The sequence below is a fragment of the Clinocottus analis genome, unplaced genomic scaffold (assembly GCF_023055335.1).
Source record: "Clinocottus analis isolate CAN_PGR_092001 unplaced genomic scaffold, fCliAna1.0.p SCAF_20, whole genome shotgun sequence".
Classification (NCBI taxonomy): Eukaryota; Metazoa; Chordata; class Actinopteri; order Perciformes; family Cottidae; genus Clinocottus; species Clinocottus analis.
This window is the reverse complement of record NW_027175932.1, coordinates 2,111,841-2,134,602: the sequence shown is the minus strand read 5'-3', so window position 1 is coordinate 2,134,602 and position 22,762 is coordinate 2,111,841. Positions and strand designations below refer to the sequence as shown.

The 22,762-nt window shown below is 40.8% G+C and overlaps 1 protein-coding gene across 3 annotated transcripts in view; it reads left to right on the top strand.

The window, feature by feature from the left end:
* rassf3 (Ras association domain family member 3) overlaps positions 1-20,441 on the top strand; it is a 39,576-nt gene extending 19,135 nt beyond the window's left edge. For all 3 annotated transcript variants that reach the window (XM_068586676.1, XM_068586675.1, XM_068586677.1), the window contains 5 exons: positions 14,784-14,891; positions 16,236-16,409; positions 17,096-17,183; positions 18,598-18,713; positions 19,428-20,441. In XM_068586676.1, coding sequence (XP_068442777.1) covers positions 14,784-14,891; positions 16,236-16,409; positions 17,096-17,183; positions 18,598-18,713; positions 19,428-19,577 — 636 coding nt within the window. In that variant the 3' untranslated portion in view covers positions 19,578-20,441. The remainder of the gene's footprint in view (positions 1-14,783; positions 14,892-16,235; positions 16,410-17,095; positions 17,184-18,597; positions 18,714-19,427) is intronic.
* The last annotated feature ends 2,321 nt before the right edge of the window (positions 20,442-22,762 follow it).

Below are 22,762 nucleotides of genomic sequence, written 5' to 3'. Positions count from 1 at the left end.
CCTTCGAAAATCGGTCAAATCAATATTCTCTCGGTTACTAGCAAAAACATGTAATAAATATAAATGAACTAAAGCCCATTTGTGCTTCTATAGCAGTCTTACTTGACATCGGCGTACAAAGATTTTTAAAAAACGTGCCCGTTTGAATTAAAATAACCCTTTTAGAGTTGCTTCACCTGTTGTGTCCTGTCATCTTCGCCTCTCTAAGGAGTGGTATCCTTTCATTTTTTTTGTATCTTTTTAGAATTGCTTTTAATTTCAACGATGACAGCATTGTTGACAGAAGTGTGGCAATTTTTTTTTTTGAACATTTGCATAACAACCAGTCTGTGGCTTTAATCCTCTTTTGACAGTTTGTCAGGTTTAGCCTACTTTGGATTTGACAATAATTGTCGAGCCCCCTCCCTTGTTGCAGCCAGTCTCATCAGTCATAAAAGGCTTAATATTTAAAATGTAAAAAGCATGCATACAGTAAGGGATGCAAAATGTTGCACTGAATAAACAAATGCAGAAGTAGGAGGCTTTGATCAGCAGGTCAGTGGTTATTATCTCCAGAGACTCACATGAGCACACCCCCAACCGTGTGACCCATTCTGGCCTCATCCCAGAGTTTAAACAACCCTAAATACAATTATGCATTCCAACCAAGATTTAAATGTATTTTGATGAGTTCTCTTCTTGTCTGCAGACTGGGGAGACTTGGGTCTAGACAAGCTCTTGGATTGAGTTTAAAATCCAAAGACATTCAGCTTTAGCACGTCTGGAACTCAAAGAATGAGGTCACTCTTCAGGTCTTTGACTAAATGCCGGCCTGCTGCAGTCTTCAAGTGGCTCATACTGACACTGATCCACTTGTGCGTGCACTCACACACAACACACACACACACATGCTCACAGTATCTCGAGACAGTCCTGCAAACACAGCTGGTTTGTTCCATGCTTCACAAAACTCAGCATACTGTCACAGAATTAATCTATTCTTCCTCTCTGCCCACGTGTGTGTGTGTGTGTGTGTGTGTGTGTGTGTGTGTGTGTGTGTGTGTGTGTGTGTGTGTGTGTGTGTGTGTGTGTGTGTGTGTGTGTCGTGGCTTGCTCGCAGATTCTGCAGCAATGCATGACCCTTCGCTTTTCCATAACAGGTCCTCATTCCTCATGGCGGTGTGTGTGTGTGTGTGTGTGTGTGTGGATGCACAATGTGGCCCATACAGTGCTGCAAGAGAGGTTGTGACCTCTAACACTTTGGCTCCAGACCTGAAATGGGACCGTGGCTCCTGTGTGGCGGTTTCCACGCATGCCAACAGTAATTACAACGAGGGAATAGTTGGTCCTTTGGGAACAATGTGTAGGACTTCTGGCTGGAGTTATTGGCTGGGAAAAAAAGAAGTTTTTTGTCAGAGTCAATGTATTTATACTTGTTCTCAAGCCCTGAATTGTACTTTTACTAACACAAGTGGACTCGTGGTCATATGAAGATGTTCAAAGTGGAAGTAAATCTAAATTATGCACATTTGCATTTAATTAACTAATTGGAGATGACACATAATGATGATTTCCATTAGAGACGCAGAAACTAGTAAAACTTTGGTATTTTTGCTTAATAAATGACGTGATTATCTGTAGTTGTGTAGTTCAGTTTAAAGTTTGGCAACAAAAAGCAATCAAAGCTCGAGCAATACTGGATTTTTAAAATTTTACTACAGTACCATAGTGGATATTTGAGAGTCAGCTGATATGCTATAATATACTTACTGGTGGACAAAATAGTGTCTATATGCACATTAATTAGCTGGAGTTGGATATTGTGCATGAGGTGTAGGCTCGTTTCATGACTTTGTCTTTGCCTGCAGCACTCTGGCAACGCGTTGACGTGATATTTACAAAACGGGACGGCTGGATGTGAGAGCAGTTGGGTTTTAATCACGGTGTCTCCCAGGAGAGAGGAGACATCTTCCATTGAGGTACCAGGCTGGAGTCTGAACTGTATAAGAAAGTGAAGCTTAATAAGCTTGAGTGTAAACAGAGAGACACACACACACACAGACAGCAGAGACACACACGCACACACACACACGCACACACAGCAGAGAGACAGGCTGGCGGATGATAAACTGATTCTGGATGGTCAACCAGGGAAATGAGATGTAAAAGTCTGGCCTGAAGAGGATTTATCTCTATATCACACACACACACACACACACACACACACACACACACACACACACACACACACACACACACACACACACACACACACACACACCACACACTCAGTCTTTCAGTAGAGACTGAAGCAGGGTTCATGCCCATTCCTTACCAACACACACACACACACACACACACACACACACACACACACACACACACACACTCTATTGCCCCCACTCGCCCCCTCACCCACCTTTTCAGTGTGTGAATGGTGTTTCTGTCGGGAAATGTCACGCTGACCAGTGAGTCTGTGTGTCTCGTGGAAAAAAAAAAAGGGTAATCCCACCCAACCCCCAAGAGACAGACAGACAGACACACACACACACACACACACACACACACACTGGACAGCTCCAGCAGCTCATCTTCAACTCATCCTGGCAGACTGAAGGCTTTATGTGGTTTTATTCATCATCTTTTAGACATGTTTGGAGCTCATGTTGCTTCCACTAAATACTAAATTAGTTTAAAAAAAACAACGTTAATGCAATTTATTGACCGAGCACTTATTTTAAAACGTCTTTAGTGCTTGACGTTATCACATAAATGTAATCTCCGCTCATGCATCGTCTTGCTCGGCGTGCTCTGCAGCGTGCACAGACGAGGAGAATACTCACTTGGCAGGTCACCAGGGTTATTTTAGGGCTAATGCACTGAGACACAAACGCACACAAACGCAACACAATGCATCGACGGGCAATTGAGAGTTTTCTAGTTATGTTGCACAACATGTGAATTGAAACTACGGAACGGAAACACGAGACTCCAATAATGTAAACGAAGGTAAAAAAAGCATTGCTGCGAGTTTAACCCAAACGTATGAATCTAATTGACCCCGCTAAACAGGACCCGAATGGGCAGCACGGTCTGCATAGTGTTACAGTCGTGCATCTACATTCCCTGCTGCTGGTGCACGTTGGCCATTTGCAGCTGTGGTTTTCGGTCCGTCACGCTGCAGCCGCCTGCTGCAGATCCTCTAATGCGGTTTGCTGCCACAGTGCTGCTGTTGTGGCCGTAATGGACGGACGTCAGCAGTCGTACGTCCTCACTTACGAGTGTCAGCTGACCGTAAATGAGTTAATATGTAGTGTGTCGTAGAGTCGGGTGAGTTGAACAGGAACTTGTTAAACATTCTGAGCAAGCTGAGAGACATTTAATTTAACTTACTGATTCCTGAAAGAGAAGCTTGGACCATTGAATGCACATATTGATAAATCACTGTGCAAAAATATTTAGAGTTAGGGAAGTTTTGTTTGTCGAGAAGTTCCTGCAGAATTCAACTTTCATTTTTGCTTCAGGCAATTGTTGACGTTATACATTCAACAGCATGGAGACTTAGAGAGAGTATTATTTAATTATTATACCAAAAGGAAACACCAAAGCACCTCCTCATGTGACAAATCACTGTTTTGGCTGCTTAAATATTGAAAACTAAGCTGTTTTTTATTGTTCCACATACAACATTTCTTCTAGGCTTTGAATTCCTGGTCATAATCCGAGTTTGTGATCAGATAGTTTATGATTTAAAACTGATTTATACAATATTTCTTTGAACGCACTACATTTTAACCATTTTGAGGGATTAAATTGAACGTTTTAATGAAGATTAAATGAAAGCATTCAGTTTGAAGAGCGATATCATGCGGCATTAACCGTCTCTCTCCACGAGCGCGCCATTAAACGGTGAGTAAATGCGGAATTCAAATCGGCTTATGATTTCAGCTCCGACGGCATTAATGTTGACCCCGTCGGAGGAATCTCTGCTGTACACCGTCCAGTGACTGGCTACCAGTGTTCCCAGTAAAATAATGTGGAGTTGTGGCTGTTTGCCAGCTGACATCATGGTTCACATTCATCATGTGACCGGAGACGATTAACTTAAGGTGCACTGTTTCCTTTCCAGCTGACCGCACCCTGCAGAGCTCTCCAGGTGTGTTCACCAGTCACCATGATGTCATTTTCTGTTTGTTTTATACATATTTGCTTTATCAAGAAGAACAATTCAGTCTTTGTGCTTCTGACTGTTTTTGTAAACGTTAAAGTGAGGTCATTCTCTACTGTTGAGCTAAGATTTGAACGTCCTTATCTGTCACTGTGGGAAAAGTACCACCATGTGTTTTATTTTTCTTATCTCCAAGTTTAACTGATAGACAGACCGACTGCTACAAATCTTATCTCTTCCTCTGTTTTTCTCTCGCCAAACTGACTCGTTGTTTGAGCAAACCTCTGCAGACTTTGTACGTTATTGTACCTGCAAACTGAAACTGTTGGTCAAAGGTCATTTGAGCATTTCTTCAACGTTTGCCGTTTGTTTTTCATCAAGAGTTTGAGCTTGTGAACTTTTAAAAAGACTGTTGTCATTTGCATTAATACCAAAAGGAGTATTTGATATTAATTCAATAATTTGGAGATGAAAACATATAATGTTCCCTATTGCATGTATTTATGTCCACGTTACTCATCGTTAAGTTGGTTTAACCAATTTATTGTTTATTGAAGCTTAATATGATACCTTTTTATGCCAGAAAAATGTGTTTTCTCCTTTTGGTTGTGGGCCTTTAAAATGGCATTAAAGGCTCACACCAGCATTTAAAGCCTTTTATAACGAGTAAAGTTAAAAGGCCTTTTAATAGACAATTAGTGCATCGTCGATAAATAGTGAAACATTAATATTCCTGCAGTAGAAGAACATTATTATGTATTTGCATTGAAACACCAGCTTCGTCTTTAAACCCCTGGGGTCTTAGGCCTTTTTCTGGATTTTACATAACTTCTTAAATGCACCTTTTTAAAGGCGCATGTATGTGAGATACAAACTCATGCGTTGCATCAAACTTTGCAGAACAATCTCAGCTCTCCACATAAAGAGGCACCATTGTCCTAAGACGCAAGTGTAAAGGGATAATGTGGACCTAAAGCTGAACAATTGAATCTCTTGTAGAAACATACCTTTCCTCATGTGGACAAAACTCTTTTGATGCTTGAAATTGGTTTACCAAAGGTCTTGGGTTCACAACAGGAGTGGTGTCCCGTCCACAAGGACATCCCACTTTCTCACATTCTCCCTCTAGATTTCCTTCCTCTGTTCTCGCCTCCTCACCCCTCCGTCCCCCCTCCTATCCTCCATTGTTATGTCACTTCCTGGCCGTTCTCGGCTCTCCATCCTGTTCTCTCGACACCAGCGAGTCCGCCCATGTCTTTGTTTGGTCTCTGTAGCCGTCGTGACACATTTGCTGACTCGTGGCATTGATTCAATGTGGGACTTGCTGTACTTCCGTCCACCATCTTCTAGAGAACTGTACAGATCAAGCTCGATTTTAATTGGGATAACACAAGTTGCTCTTGTGCCACCGCTAAAGACGCCGGAGTTATAATTCGGCAAACCTTTGGCAGTGGCTTTATCTCTATAAAGGTTGTGAGATAATGTTGTTGACCTTGGGAATCTTGCTCAAGAGTATTAGGCCATGTGCACTGATGGGGATTAAAGAAAGTCTTGTTAAAAGCTGTAACTGAAGTCTTAATCGCAATCCTACTTCCTTTAAACAATACTTTGATGTCGGGGTTCGGTCGCCGGTCCGTCTGAGATGAGGATTTCTCAAGAGTTGGTCTTCAGCTTGTGATCACAGCTTCCTGTGTTGCTGCTGCGAAAGGTCACGGGTTGTTTGGTGGATTAAGTGCCACGTGAGCACGCAGAGTGTCCTTTTGTGTGTCTTCATGTGAATTGCAGTTGTGTTTAAAGGTCTTTCAGTCAACCTTTACGGTGTTTGGGTTCACAACACTGCCATGCCGACCGTCAACAGTGAGGGGCTTGAAACCGGACCAACCTGTTCCTCACAGTAGATTTAGTTTCATTTAAACGGGGCATTACCTTGTTAAAGTTTAGTTTTTCATTGTTATATTCATCCAACAGTGGTGTTGGTTTTGTAATATATCTGCAGGTGAACTTTGCTTCAACCCGCCGAGAAGAACATCACTACTTATCTGACTTTCATTTTCATTTTATTGTGTCCCTCCATGCTCCGAAAGCTGCTTCAGAAGAGCTTTTACACTGTTATGAGATTCATTTTATTTGCATGGTTTGCATTCAGGCTGCAGCACGAGGAGGTGAAGCGTGAATATAGAAGCTCAATCTCCAACTTTATGCAATGAGTGTGAGTTTATGTTCACTGTGGATTTGAGACGAGTGATTTCAAACTAAAGCGTCAACTATCAACCAAAAGTTTATACTTTGCACATATGATGTCAGTCAGGGAGTTCCTCAGAGACCCGTTACAGTCTCTATTGACTGTCTGCAGGTTACGTAAAGGTTTTTATGAGGCTTTTTTTTTTTTGGGCCTTGCCCCGCTCTGCTTTTCCAAAGGAAACATACGTGGAATTGTTTTTGACTGTGCGGCTCTCGCTATCTCTTCAAACAGCACTGGAGTGCTTTTGTGCCTGGACACGCACACGCACACGCACACATGCACACACACACACACACACACACACACACACACACACACACACACACACATGCACACACACACACACTTCCAGAGCAATGGGCTGTTGTATAATAAGATAAATCGGCCTTTGAGAGGCACCTGCGTCATGGAGAGTATGAGGAGTTTGTCAGAAACGTGTGTGTGTGTGTGTGTGTGTGTGTGTGTGTGTGTGTGTGTGTGTGTGTGTGTTAGTTATTGGGGAAAAGAAACTTGGAAAGACTCTTTGGATGCATTTAATATACTGTATATTAGCCTATAAATACTTTGTAATACAAGTATATCACGCCTTCTGTCTTCTATTTCACTTTATGTATTGAAGTACATTTGTTGGAGACACATTTTGTTCTTTCATGAGTCAAATGCCAAACGGTCACTTCTTCCAGCGTCTCAAATGTGACAATTAACTTGAGTTTTTTTGAGAATCGCCAATAAATACAACAAGTTGTGCAGTTGTTGACCCGTCGGTCAAGTGGAAAACAAACATTAACGTTGAATTATAGACTAAAACCATGCAGCCGGAGAGATTAATCAACGGTTAAATTAACTATTGGTTCCAGATCTACTGTAGTCGTCTATATTTATCCCGCCCTACTGGCCTCGTGTGTCTGCTCGCTCTCGTGGATCAGTGATGATGAATCAGCAGCCAGCTGCCTCGAACAGACGCTCTACTGTACGGCTCTCGTCCAAACTATCTGAACAGGTGGTCAAGTGGTTTCTAGAGCCTCCTCTTCCTCCTCCTCCTCTTCCTCCGTGGAGAAACTGACCACCTGTATCCTCATGTTACAAGGTCAAAAGACACCAAACGGGAAGTGTAACCTCCCTAAAAAGGCCCGTAATAAACAGTATTTTTAGTATTTTTCAGCAGACGTTCTTTCCGTTCGTGTCAGATGTGTGTTTCTAATTCGTCTCCTTTCTTTTCCTTGTTTTAATCCAATGTATTTGCTTAAAAGTGCCAGGACAGAAATGTTCTGGTATTGCTAATTATCACGTAAAATCAAGGATTTGTATCGAGGTACTTCCCGGCATCTAAAACCTAAATACATCTATCATCCTACTCTTAAAGTTGAGATGTTTAATTTGCTATTTTTGCGGCTGAAACTGTGTGATTATTTAATTGTGCTTGTATAAAAGTGAGTGGGTCTTTCTTGCCCCGCCTCCTCTGTGTTTATATGATCCTTAATGAGGCATCTCTGTAAACCATCCCCTTCGCATACCAGCCGTTCACTCGGAGGCTCATCTGGGAGCAGTTGGGACCGGCTGTGATCTCCTGTCGCACCATTATCACCAAACCGCAGGCTCGCTCTGAGGCGGCTTGTTTCTTTGATGTGCGAGACGAGAAAGCGAGAGTCTAATGATGATGAATGAAAAAAGGGCAGGTCGACTGTTGAACGTGTGCGTTGACGCGTTGAAGACGAGACCACCTTCTCAGGAGGATTAGCGGTTAGCTCGGGCCGGATGTTGCTGTTTTTTGGAGATGCTGAAAGGTTAACATGTGATCGACGTTTCCTTCTTCATTCAAAATTGTGTTAATTTGAGAGCGAGGGATGTGAAATGCTAACCGAATACATAATGACATGTTGATGTGCCTTACGTCAGCTTGTAAACAACCCAAAAACTTCTGGTGAATCCAGTCAAGAGCAAAGGAAATACAGGATAACAGCTTTCTTTATCATCATGTGTATATATGCAAGAGTATTCATGAGACAACTGTCTTTTAAATGACATAACATGCGATCAAAGTAGTAACTATACAAGTTGTTGCTGTGACACAACGTGTGTCTGCATTTGGGCTGATAATGGACGCAATAACTGTGAGGTGTGTGTGTGTGTGATGACTATAATGGTGTCATAGTCACCTCTGTAACAGTGGAAAATCCCTTTTCTAAAAAGAGCCTGAAAACACACACAACACAAAACACATTCCCACATCAACCTGCCACCTTGAGCCAAATCCTGACGTTCAAAACCACCAAACGCACCAACATAACGTCCAGAACCCTCCAGAACCAACTGGTCCTCAAGGTTTCTAGCTGGAAACGTGCGTGAGTTGAGCGTTTATTGGGACCGTCGATTCATTTTAAGTGCCACGTGGAACATCTAATGACACAGCGGAGGATGGGTTAGTCGGCACGCACAAGTCAAGTCAGTCCGTGCACCTGCAAGGTATCATCACACGTACAGCCTAACATTATTCATGTTGTGGTGGGATGAGTTGGGTGTGTGGAATGCCATTTACGGCAATTAGGGCAGTTCCCCAACGAAGAAATTCTCAGTCGACTCATTTAATCGACAGTTTCTGTACAAAAGCCCCTTTTTAAATGTGTTTTGTTCACCAGAGTTTTGCTCAGAAGTTTGTATGCACTCAATACTTTATGTTGTGTGACTGTAGCATGTGACGCCCTGTAGACCCTGGAGGTATAAATGTGCAACGTATCTTCATACAACGGTTTGTTTAATATCTTTAGTTGAAGCTTGTACTCTATGTTCAGCTTTTTGAACAGGAAGTGTGGCTCATTGTTGACTCAGTGTGTTCAAACGCACACATACACACCTCTGTTCTGGCGCCAAGGTCAGGCCATGAAGTTTCATAATCTCAACCCCCACCACATGCTTACTCACCACACACACACACACACTCCTACACACACACACCTCTGGGCCTGTTGCTCAATTCTTTAGAAAATAGTAATTTTTCCCATAATTTTTCTGTGTGTTTTGCAATTCTTTAACCACGGGAACGACTGATAATCCAACACAAACTGTGTGTACGTGTGTGCATGAATGTGTGTGAGCTGTTTTGAGGCGGTGTCTTCCCCCTGTTTTTAATGAAAGCCATTTTTCAGCGTAATGAAAACATTTCAGACAGCAATGTGTGCTTACCATCGATGTGGTTGGACACATTTAGTGTTTTATTTATCTCTGAAGCAACCAGATTAACTGCAGGACTAGTAGGTCAGTTCAAAAAGAGGCAGCGAGGCACCATGTTAGAATATAATTACTACTAAAGAGAGACAATTAATTTAGTTGTGGGAAGTAGAGATCTGTATTTCCTCCTTGTTTGTTTCTCCTTCTCACATCCTCATTCTTTACCAGTCATCGTCTTTTCTTATTAGTTTCTTCTCTTCCTTCCTCGTCCTTCTCCTTTTCTTTCTTAGAACTCTGCTTCTCCTTCCTCTCCCTTTATTGTTCGCTTGTCTTCTCCTTCCTCATCTTCCTTCCTTCTTTTTTTTTTACCTCGTCTTTGTTGCTGATGTAAAGGTCTTGATGGAGGACCACCCAGCCCTCCTTGTGGTCTCCTCACAGTCTCCTTCTCCTCTAGTTGAACCATAACTCTGTGTCCTTCCCTCCGGCGTCCATGTTTGCATCTCGTACTGACTTAACCATGTAGGCGTACCGCAGGGTAACGTCAGCGGCCCACTTGGGTTCACACCATTGTATCGAGTCCGGCTTCTGCGGTCCGGCTGGATTAGTCTACAGGTTTCACTTCCCTGTTCGCAAGGACGAGAACATACTTTTTCTCACTTTCTTCTCTTATGAAACTTTAAACCAAAAAAACAGGTATTGGTTTCAGCCTTTAAGTCACCTAGCTGTAAATGAAGAGAGGTTTTAGAAGTTAGGCTACAGAAAACAGACAGCAGTGGTTACTGAATAGTTTATATAATAGTTGGCGCTGCATAACTCTGGTGGAGAGATCTATAAAAGGCTTTAACTAGGCTGCACTCTGTCTGCTGGACGAGCGTCCATTAACTCGGGAATGTCCACTTAAGAAGAGGAGTTTGTCTCCGTCCATTAGCCGAGGCCCGTCCACTGCAGAGGAAAGGTGTGAGCACTTCCACTTGTGCAGTGCATCTATACGTGCATGTGTGTGTACCCATTAGTGCAGGATTTCTGGGAGGAAAGGTGTGGTCAATGTCGACTTCCCCCCGTGGACTCGACAGGAAGTAACATGGAGAAGGAGGAAGGGGTGAGGAGGGTAGAAAAAAGGACATAAGATAGATTAAGAGAAGACCAAAATTTAGGTGAAGGGTGGGAACAAATTCAATCATGAAGTTGATTTTGTGTAGATAAAAAATAATACCACAGATGTTTTATAGAAGTTTGTTATGTTTGAGGAGAAGCTTACAGAGAACTGTATCCAATTTAACTAGAAATATAGTTTTGAAAAATAAATCAATGATTAATATGTATCTGCAACTATTTTCCAGCTTCTCCAAAGTGAGTTTTTGTTGAAACAATTCGGGTTGTTTTGGACTGTTGATCAGACCGACTAAGACTTTTAATCTCATTTAATGGCTTTGTTTTTATATTTCAATGTTGTCGGATATTTGATTGACCAAACTGGGAGAATAATCGATTAAAGAAAGCAACTGTTAAAGTCACAGCTAACTAAACAGTTTTGAACAGTTTGATAATAACTTGGTAAAGATTTTGTCAAAATTGTAAAAAAGAAAAGTTAAATAATTGCGGTATTTCAGACTGGCAGACGGCCAGTATGATATAACCAGTAAAAACTCACTTGTAATGTTTTCCTAAAATAAATTACCTTTTAACTTTGGTCATTTCAAACCAATATGGTCTCCAGGAACTTTAGTAAATACAGAGAAGGAAATAACACTTTTAAAAGATGTAGGTTAGATTTAGTTAGCACAAAAAACACTGTTTAGTCTACCTTAACACAGTCTACTGCTTTGTGGTCTATTTAGCTGAGCATGGTGTGTTTTGTCTGCACACAAACACACTCGTGCACACACATACACCTACATAGTGATGTCATCTATTTCCAGATCGTGGGTGCAGACGAGTGTGACAGTGTTTAACAAAGGCAGGAATGCTGCAGGTGTGTGTGATAAAAGAAAATACCATTTCTTTCTCACACACTCATGCAGACTAAACTTTTAACTCCCTGGTTTATTTTTGAAACCAGTCGTGGGAACATGGAGGCTCTGACAAAGAGATGAAGATAAAACTTTATCTGCGTATCCATTCTCTTCTTTTTCTGTCTGGTACCTTTTCTTCCTGTCCTTTTTGCTCAAAGGCTTTAGGCAACAAGTGCACTATGGAGACATTTTCTTATTTCTTAAATATTTAAACAAATGTTTAGCCCGTCAGTTTGTATACTTGGACTTTTTTTGTCTAGTCCTATTCTAAAGCTGACTGTTAATGGGAATAACCACCATCAGTACCTGCAATGAGACCCGTAATATGAGCCTGTATTCATTAATATTAGCCCCATTATGATTAGTAATAGTTGTAGTAGTTCTGTCTTTTTGAATACCATCAAATGTTCTGTGATTCGACTTTATGCAGATGATGTTGCGCTTTAAAGTACAGAATTTTGTTCTCTAAAGTGATTCAAAGTTAAAAAACAGGCAGAATGTTTTTTTAATGAAAAGACGTTGTTGCCAACATTTTTTTTTTTTACATATTTAACACGTTAATGTATATTGTGTGTTTTTAAAAAACATTTTTTTTTACCCAGAACCGCAGCGTATAAGATACAGACCTCAGTGTTAAAGCTCAATGGATAAAAGTGAGATAATTATCTCTTTCTGGTGCCAATCAGCTTCTTTGTTCTCCGTTAATGGAACCCGTCGTTGTACTTTCCTTCTCGTCCTCCGTCCAGTGTTGATCTTCCGGCTTCAGTGGGAGGATTCGTTGTGCTCTTAAATGGGAGCATGACCTCATTGTGTTGCAGCTCCGCTGTGCTCTGCTTCTCTTGTTTGTTTGGATTTGGTCGCCATCACCCTCCCAGTTCCTCTTAACCCTCTCCATTATAAACTGCACACACTGGTATTCACACCCGCAGTGAGTGCTAGAACCATAGTTTTTTAGCCATTTAAGTGTGTATTGTGTGCAATTGCTGCTATTATCTTGTAATTTCCCCACTGCCGGACTAATAAAGGTCAAGGAACCATGCATGGTAATTTGGTGGATGTTAATTTTCTACCTAAAAACTTATATATTTTTTAAATGTCACATCAGTGTTCAGGTTTAGTGTCACTTTGTTATTTCTTTACTGACAAAAAGGACATTTTGAAGGAAGCATTGGAGCCTTTTGATTGGCTTAAAAATCAACAGAATTAGAGATATCATCAGGTGCTGCAACACTTAAATACTGTAAATTATTCATATCGGTCTCCTCTGTTTGCACTTTTGTAGTAAAATCAACTGTAAAAACTACATTTAGTAGTATTTCCCTCAAGGGGGGAACTCCCATTAAATACATAAATGGATGAATAACTGGGTTAACTAGTCAAGAAGTCGAAATGTAGATTTGAAGTCGCGTAATCTGTTGGCCTTCAACACATCGAGGACAATCACGTGAGGAAGGATTCCCCTGAGGGAGTGCCATTCGTCATCTTTTTCATTTTACTGTCTGTCTCTTTGTCTTTCTGTGGCAAGGTGAGGTGACAGGTAATCTCCTTACCTGTCACGTCCTGTAAATAATAATCTTTGACTCATCTGACCCGGCAGGCGCTTAAAGGGAAGACTGAATGGGGGGAAAAGGTCAAACTAAACGTCACGATACAGTTAAACTCAAGGTTTTGTTCTTTACATAAAGGAATCTGATACCCTCAAATTTGTGGTGTTGTGATGTTGTTTGTGTCTTTGTGTGTCCTTCCCTTTAATCCCGATGAGTCAGTGTCTCTCAGGTTGATTGACACATGCAGACAAACAAGGATCTGTCATTGTTGTTTTGGACCAAACTTTAGTCTACAATAATCAGTCATCACGTCTTGGGTGGATTTTAAAGGTGACTTTAAATTATTAGTCAATCATGAATAATGACGCTAAAACAGCCCCAACTTCTCAATATCAATATATTAACATATGCTGAATGCAACCTAATGATCAACATATTAATCTTCCAATAAACTATGATCAAAATATATGTTTTTTTTTTCTTGTAATCTACAATAAACATCCAGTTTCTACGTATTAATATGCATATATGTAGTGTCCACCTGCTGTTAAAGGGTCAACAAATTCTCTTTCAATCTTATCTAATCATGTGATGACGGACTTGTTTAATGTTGTGTGCGTGTGTGTGTGTGTGTGTGTGCGTGTGCGGTATTTGCACATGTTGCATTGGCACCTTGTCTTTCTCTTGAGCAGTGTGTGTTTTCCATATAAGGGTGCATGTGCCTTCAAAGCCTCCCTGGATCGTGCACTATGTGTTTGTGTGTCTGTGTGTGTGGTTTTTAATAGACGTAGAAGAGGCCTGCACTATGCCCATGTAAGCACACACACACACACACACACTGCTCTGGAGAATTAAAGTCTGAAGACGCACATACAAGATGATAGTTTTTCCTTTTTGTTTTCTGCAGTTTCCGCTTTGTGTTGTCGAGAAATAACACAAGAAAAAGGAGGGTCGGACTGGTGTGATGTCATCTTTATCCAGAACCTTTCACCTCTGACCTCGCTCTGTGCGATTATTCGTGCACAAGCCCGCAAACGCACAAATCACGAGCATGTTTCAATGGTATCGCGTTGTTAAGTTTCCCCGCGGGAGTTTTTTTTTTTCAGTGTTTTGTCTAAAATTAGAAGTCAGTCGCGCAGCACGAGACCCAGAGTGTGTTTCTGTCGCCGACCCTCCAGCAGAGAGGGGGAGGGGTTGAGGGAAAAGAAGGAAATATAAAGTTTTGCTGCACCGCTTTGGTCGAAGGTTTATATTTTCTGATGAGAAGACACCAGAAAGTTTGAATCATATGTTGTGTTTTATTGTACTAAAAACACCACAATGCAATATTTTACGTATTTGAACTATTTTTCAACTAACAATATCTACATATTTTATTTTTTTCTCTGTTTTTCTTCTCGCGTGCACGTCCGAAACATTTCATGCAGTTTTACACGCAAACATTTAGACAAAATCAAGTTGCATTTATCAGTTTAAGTTTGTTATTTCTTAGTTTATCATGATTTCTGCATTTTTGTCTGTGAAAATCAGAAAGGAAAAGTAAAATTCAAGTCGATTCCTCTTTTTTTTTTAAAGCTTTTTTCTTTGTCGTTGTCATTACAGTGACACTGCATGTTGTTGTGTGTCACGTTGTGTTATTTAATTCTCTTCCTCTGTCTTTCTTTATTCAGGATGTGGAGAAGGAGAGAGAGCTGCGTACGGAGTTCAGCAGGGACGAGATCAGGCAGAGGATCGAGCAGTACAACATGCTGACGAAAGACCACCTCAAAATGACACTGGTGAGTGACACACACAAACACAGACACACACACTGGCTTGAGTCAGGGAGTTGTATGTATTTGGCTTGGCGCTCTTTTATCTAAATTGTAACGGCAGTGATGTCGCCGTGACATTCAGTAAAAATGGAGGATGACGACACTGAAACTTTAGAGGACCAGGACTAAATGAGGACTTTAGAGGACCTTGACTAACTGAGGACTTTAGAGGACCAGGACTAAATGAGGACTTTAGAGGACCAGGACTAAATGAGGACTTTAGAGGACCAGGACTAAATGAGGACCTTAGAGGACCAGGACTAAATGAGGACTTTAGAGGACCAAGACTAAATGAGGACTTTAGAGGACCTTGACTAAATGAGGACTTTAGAGGACCTTGACTAAATGAGGACTTTAGAGGACCTTGACTAAATGAGGACTTTAGAGGACCTTGACTAAATGAGGACTTTTGAGGACCTTGACTAAATGAGGACTTTTGAGGACCAAGACTAAATGAGGACTTTTGAGGACCAAGACTAAATGAGGACTTTTGAGGACCAAGACTAAATGAGGACTTTCGAGGACCTTGACTAAATGAGGACTTTAGAGGACCTTGACTAAATGAGGACTTTAGAGGACCAGGACTAAATGAGGACTTTAGAGGACCTTGACTAAATGAGGACTTTAGAGGACCTTGACTAAATGAGGACTTTCGAGGACCTTGACTAAATGAGGACTTTCGAGGACCAGGACTAGACTAAAAATCAACTCTTCAGGTCAGCAGATAGTTGGTCAGAAACAAAAGGACACGATACATTTTAGGTGTGTAACTGGTTTTACTGGTTTCGAGCTGATGACATCACTATGTGAAGCTCGCAGGCATTCAGTCTTTACCCTCATCCCTCCGTCTTTCTTTGTCCGTCTTTCTTTGTCTTTCTTGTCACTTCATCTGTGAAGTTTCTCTTCGTCACCTTGTCTAGTTTCAGCTAGTTTGTCGGCTCGTGACCTGAACACACACACACACACACACACACACACACACACACACACACACTGTCCTCCAGGCCCCACATGGGGTAATGAGATTAAGATGCTCTTCCTCCGTCTGGGGCCATCTGTCCTGCACTGGGTGAACTGGGTGAACTGGTCTCTTCTGGGAGAGATTATGTAGCTCGTACTCGTAGCTCGTGTGTGTATAAAACAACCAGGTGATATCGTTGTGCGTTAATTTGTGTCTTTCATACAAAGATTTAAGTTTCCCTGCTTTGATTTTGATTATTCAGATTCATACAACATTGCCAACGAGTATTTTAAAGAAAGCTAAAAAGAAAACGTATTAAACTGTAACTATAACTCTCCCTCTCCCAGAATCCTACTGGTGTGTATACTGGTTTCATCAAGGTCCAGATGGATCTGAGGCGGCCGGTGACGGTGCGGGCGGGTCAGAGGGGAGCGGGCGGAGGCCGGGTGGAGGAGGCCTTCTATCTGCCCAGAGGAGTCATCAACACCCTCCACATCAGCTCCAATAACACGGTCAAACAGGTGGCTAACACACACACACACACACACACACACACACACACACACACACACACACACACACAACTTAATTACGGTCCGATGACAGACGGGTTGAAGTCGTCCTTCAGCGGACGCCGGCTGATGTTGACGTTTAATTAAATCACGTCGGTTTATCGCAGACTCTGAATGTTGTGACTCTGATTGGCCGACAGGTGTCTGTTCATTAAAAATATGATAATTTAACAAATCATAATAAAGGTGAAAAGTATATAGTCTCTTTCAAACGCAACACAAATGGCCTAATTGAGTAAACGTTACATTATTGTACTATAAATAAAATAAAGCACTCTGAGGCGTTATAATACAGACAATAATGCACTCATCCTGATGCTTTGCTTCCTGGACACTTTGTTTTGTATAATAACTGAAATATACATATATTTATTTTGGATTAGCAAGCTAGATATGAGTTGTCGTGTTGTTTTATGGTAATTACTGCACTTTAAAACCTCATATTTTAGTTTATTTATAATGAAACTTGAGTTTGTTTTTCTTTGAAAAAGTGTGTTAATAATCCTGTTGGCTTTGCTTTGTTTTCTGGGTTTAACTGTCGGCTAACTACGTTCACATTAGTGTTTTGATGTTTGACTAATGTGTGTGTGTGTGTGTGTGTGTGTGTGTGTGTGTGTGTGTCTGTGTGTGTTCAGGTGATCGCTGCCCTGCTGAACAAGTTCACAGTTGCAGACAACCCGGCCAAATACGCCTTGTACAAACGCTATCGCAGAGAAGAGCAAGGTAGGACTGTAGCCGTGTGTGTGTGTGTGTGTGTGTGTGTGTGTGTGTGTGTGTGTGTGTGTGTGTGTGTGTGTGTGTGTGTGTGTGTGAGAGAGACGGTGAAAGCGACAGGGCTGGAGACGGTGTGTTTCATGCCACTCATGCCAAGCTCGGTATCAGATGCTTCGGCACTGACATAGTATGCGTGTGTGTGTGTGTGTGTGTGTGTGTGTGTGTGTGTGTGTCTGAATGCCTCACCCTAATGTTGCTGGATGCTGCAGGGCTCTCCCCACTATCAACAGAATACCCACACATGTATATATAGACACACACACACACTATTTATGAATCAGGCAGCTGTTGCTTATTTTAAATTATTATCTGTAGCGTCTCCAAGAAAAGAAAAAAGATAAAGTTCAAGGTCTCATTTGTGAAGATTTTTTTTAATTACTTGTTGTTTTCTTACATGTTTCAAGTCTGTGAAACATTTTGCCCCCAAACGTTTTATTGCTAGCTGCTCTTTTAGCTCCTGCTTCTTCAAATCTCATTACTGTGTGTGTCTGTGTGTGTGTGTGTGTGTCTGCTAATAAAAGACGTTGTCTAGACAGGCGTCTGACAGCCGATGCGTGTCGTCTGAGCTTCGCATGTAAACCTCCCCGACGATAGTCGAGTGCAGCTTTTTATTAAAGTAGCCGACTCGTGGTGCTGAACGTCCTTCAGTTTTCGGGCGAAAACAAACCGACTGCAGTGGAGGTGGACGTCTGCCTGAAGGAAAGAGAAACTCTGTCTTTTTATTCTAAGACCTGTTTGAGATTGAAGGAAACTCAAAACTCTGAAAGGAAAAGTTGTTTTTTTACAGCTGTAAACGGAGCACAGGCTAACAGTTCCCCCTGTTTGCAGTGTGTATGCTAAGCTAAGCTAACGGGCTGCTTGGTGTAGCTTAATGTTTAACCTTCTTATCTTAAACCACTCTTATTCATGGATGAGACGACTGATATCTATTATCACTATTACGATGCTCTCACCAGTAAATATGAAGTTCACAACTCCTTTATCAACACATTTAAATGATTAAATCAAATTTATTCGATCAAACTTTTCCAATTTGCTTCGTCGGCCTCAAAAGTCTGTTTGTTTCACCAACGTGAACCCTTTTCTCTCACTCTCTGTTTTTGTGCATTCTTGTGGCCGTTAAATGTGCCGCACCCATCCTTTCATCTTCTGCCCGTTTATATGCACACACACACACACAACCACACACACAACCACACACACACACACACAACAAATGCAACTGCAGCGACCGCAGTGGTGCCGACGTGCATGCGGCTTAAAGGACTGCACATACTGTACTGCCTTAATTAATCTGTCTGTGTGTGTGTGTCTGTCTGTGTCTGTGTGTGTGTGTGTGCGTGTGTGTGTGTGTGTCCTGCAGTGTATGTGTGTAAGCTGGCGGATGGCGAGCAGCCGCTGTTCCTCCGTCTGGTGGCGGGACCCGACGGCGACACGCTCGGCTTCGTACTGAGAGAACAGCAGATCGGAGAAGTCATGGTAATGCTCCACCTCCATCTTTATCTCCACCTCCATCTTTATCTCCACCTCCATCTTTATCTCCACCTCCATCTTTATCTCTACCTCCATCTTTATCTCTACCTCCATCTTTATCTCCACCTCCATCTTTATCTCCGTCTTCTTTCACACATTCAGTTAATTATTTACTTTCTCTTCTCCTCCTTCTTCCTTTTCTTACCTTCTTCATCCTTCTCTCTAAAATATCAGCAGCATACATACAGGCATCTATATAAATGTTTATTCTTTTAATCAAACTATTGTCTCTCATTCATTTGAGTCATTTGAGGTTTACTGTATGCTTTGAATCCTCATTGTTAGTTTAAATACTACATTTTATCACTTTTTACTGTTTACACACACATTTCACACAATGTTTGCTCATGGACATTTGGTTAAAAGTCATGAAAGTTTGGTTTAAAGTTAAGGAAATGTGGTTTAAATTCCTGGAAATTTGGTAAAATTGGGTTTAAAGTCATGTAAATTGGTTTAAAGTCATGTAAATTAGGTTTAAAGTCATGTAAATTAGGTTTGAAGTCATGGTAATCCATTGGTCGACATGTGTATGGACCCTGTAATTCTCATGATTGACATTCAGAACCAGTAAATAACAACAGGAAGAACAACTCCCACGTCCACAAACATCATAAACAACAAAAGCAAACTAAAATGTTTCGTGTGCTCGTCTCTTCCCAGTGGGACGCCTTCTCCATCCCCGAGCTGCGCAACTTCCTGCGGATCCTGGAAAAGGAGGAGAGCGAGCAGAAGGTGGCGCTGCAGCGGCGCTACGACGCGTACCGCCAGAGACTGCAGGAGGCGCTGCAGGAGCTCAGGGGGCCGTCTTAAGGGGCTCCGCCTCCAGGAGGCGGGACCACCGCCCCCTGCAGGCCGGAGGAGGCGCTGCTTCATTTTATTTTTTTATTCAGAGTACATTCTGACGGAGAGGAGGATGTGAACTCAGAGAAGAGAGGGTCCAGCGCCTGGAAGTAAAGGGGGATGATAAAAAAGAAGATAAACTGACGGACGGCAAGCGACGGAGGACAATAACGGACAAAGTCTGGACGCTGGAGTTTGATTCCCGCCTGGATTAAAGACTTCAAACTGCTGCCTGCCCTCACCAAAGATGACTCCACTGTGCCATACTCGCCCTCTCTTCTTCTTCTTCTTCTTCTTCTTCTTCTTCTTCTTCTTCTTCTTCTTCTTCTTCTTCTTCTCCTCTCTCTGTGCTGCGTCACATAATTTATCTGATTCCTCTCTTTATCCTTTTTAAACTTGTGAAAGACTCGAGGCCACATGTTGAGTTAGAGGTTTATTTAATTTAGTTTGTTTTAAAAGTCTGTACATATTTTCTTTTTTTCTTAATTTATATGGGTGAAGCTTTTTTAATTGTTTTTTTTTGTTTTGTTGAAATGACGACAAACAAAAGTCTTATTTTAGTTTTTTGTACGGAGGCAGAGCATCGATAGTTTAACTGCTCCTGGAGGAAAACACACAACATGAGGGTGAAAACAAACGTTTAGAGAATACACTGGAACCAAAGCAGGACAATAAAACATCAGGTACGGAGTCTCAAGTGTGCCAACAAAATAAATGTCAATGATTCTTTTAGTGGGTAACTGTTTTTTTTAAAAATTGAATTATTATTTTACTTTATTTTTTAATGATTTTATTAGAATATACATATAGCAAAATAAACAATAAAATAACCAAACACGGATAAATAAAAAAATATTCAATTAAAATATATATTCTTTTGAATCATTCAATTAAAATTTTTAAAAAAATCATTGAATTAAAATAAATGTAATGTATCTGTTCAATTCACATTTAAAAAAAAAAACTTTTTTTGATAATTAATTTCCTAATGTACCTTCTTCTTTATATTTGAATAACATTAAAAATAGTGGAAACAAATTATTTTATTAACTTATTTTACAAGAAAAATAAGCAACAAAATGTGATAAACTAGAAATCTTTTTGCATGAAAGGAGAAAATGTTAAGTTATATATTTGATTTCTAATGCATGATTATATTGCATACACATTGTTAAACTATTGCTTTCTTTAATTATTAATATCATGATTATTGGCACACTTCAGACTCCGTACACTGAATGTTGTACAGAAAGTTAAAAAGAGGTTTAATGTGACTGAAACTTTGCTGCCGCTCTCCAGGAGAAACCTTTTACTTTTCCTTTGATACTGAAGAGTGAAAACACAAAAGTTAACATCTTTCATTCAGTTTTGGTTGTAAAGATTGTTCGGTGAAGTTTGTATTTAAAGGATTTAAGAGCCGGCGTGATGTCGTTTAGCTGTGACCTTTTGACCTTCACGGTCAGAGGAGGAAGGACTGGTTTTTGGAAGTGGACTGAGCAGCTTGGAGGAAGTAGAAGAGGAACATTTACTAGAGGAAGGAAATATATGGAAGTCATAAAAGCAGCGTGATCGTGACCTTGAGGACAAAACCACAAGTCAGGTGATTAACTGCTCGTGTGCTCCTGTAATCCACAGCTGAGGATGAAGAAAGAAAGAAAGAAAGAAAGAAAGAAAGAAAGGAGGTCTGTAAGCACTGATATCTGCAGAGAACAAGGGAGGGAAAGCGGCTGCTTTGTGCCGACTGTCTGTCTGCAGACATTCATTTAAAAACTCCTGTTTTTGTGGCGCTATCGCGAGTTTAAAGCGTGCAGCCGTGACCTCCCCGTCAGCTTTTTCATGGTGGATAAAAGGAGAAAGAAAGAAAGGAAGGATTGTAGTTTAAAGTAAAGGATGGAAAGACAATGAAAGTGGTGGATCAGCAAGAGAAGGTCGAGGCGTTTTTGTGCAGGGAAGGTTCTGGAAAGTAGATCGCTGCCTTAAATATGAATATATGCAATGTTGTGTTTTGTACATGCAACTTATCTGTTGGGGCTTAGAGACCAAAGAGGCTGGTTTTCAACGTCGTTTAGTGGAAAACTCTGTATTACTTTGCTCTTTTTAATCAGCAGATATTCAGATATTTGAGATGAAACAAAGACAATCACTTTGACACACTACAAATCATTTTGATGAAAGGATGTAAAATGCTTTTTCCGCTCGCTGCAGGTACTGAATGAAGTACAACGTCGCCCCCTAGTGGACAGAAACTGCAACTATTCTCATTTCAGTGTCAAACTATTATTTTTTTCTTATAACCAAAGATATTTTTGTGGCGTTGCCTGGAGCAAAACATATTCGGGGCCTTTTCCCACTGGAGGGAGAACCATATCGGTAGTTTAGAGCTTTATTTAAAGGGGTTTGAACCCTCGTTTATTCTACTTTCAGACACTGGGTTAAAACGCTGAGGAAGCAAATAAAAACCAAAAAGGTCAAAAAGGGTTTGAACCTTACGAGCAGCCGAATGTTTAAAGGGGAAGTCCACCAGATTTACACGTTAGTTCAGTTTTACTCCTCTGGAGAAGAAATACTTGTATAATTCTGTGGCTACAGATCGTGTTTTGGAGGCATTGCATTATGGGAAATGTATTTCTTTTTTAGTTAAATTTGTCCCCTAAACTTTAGGAAAGTATAATAATGATCATAAGAAGTTCCCTAGAATACTTCATGTTGATATTTAAATACCACTGAGTGATTTTTTTTCGTGGTTTTAATTTCCCATTTAATTAATTTCTTTACAAATTATGTATTAAAGAAAATCATGAATAATTCAAACTTAAACATTTGCGCTGCCAAGAATGAACACAACTTGAATTAAACTACTGAATATATATTTTTTATCCACATACATTTAGGCATTCAGTTGCTCGTAAAGCTCAAAACTATTTTGTCCTTGTTTTGCTTCCGTATAGTTTAATTTAAAATGATACGAAAGTCAAACAGTTAATAATCTTAAAGCCATGTTGTTGTTGTTGTTGTTGTATCTGATAAACAACTTTAACTGTTAAAGTATCAATTTTTGGGGGCACTTTAACTTTGAATTCAGGGAAGACGGGTTTCTTTTATTTTATCTCCTGCCGCCATTTTAACATCCAACACTCTGTCATCTTATTTTGAAA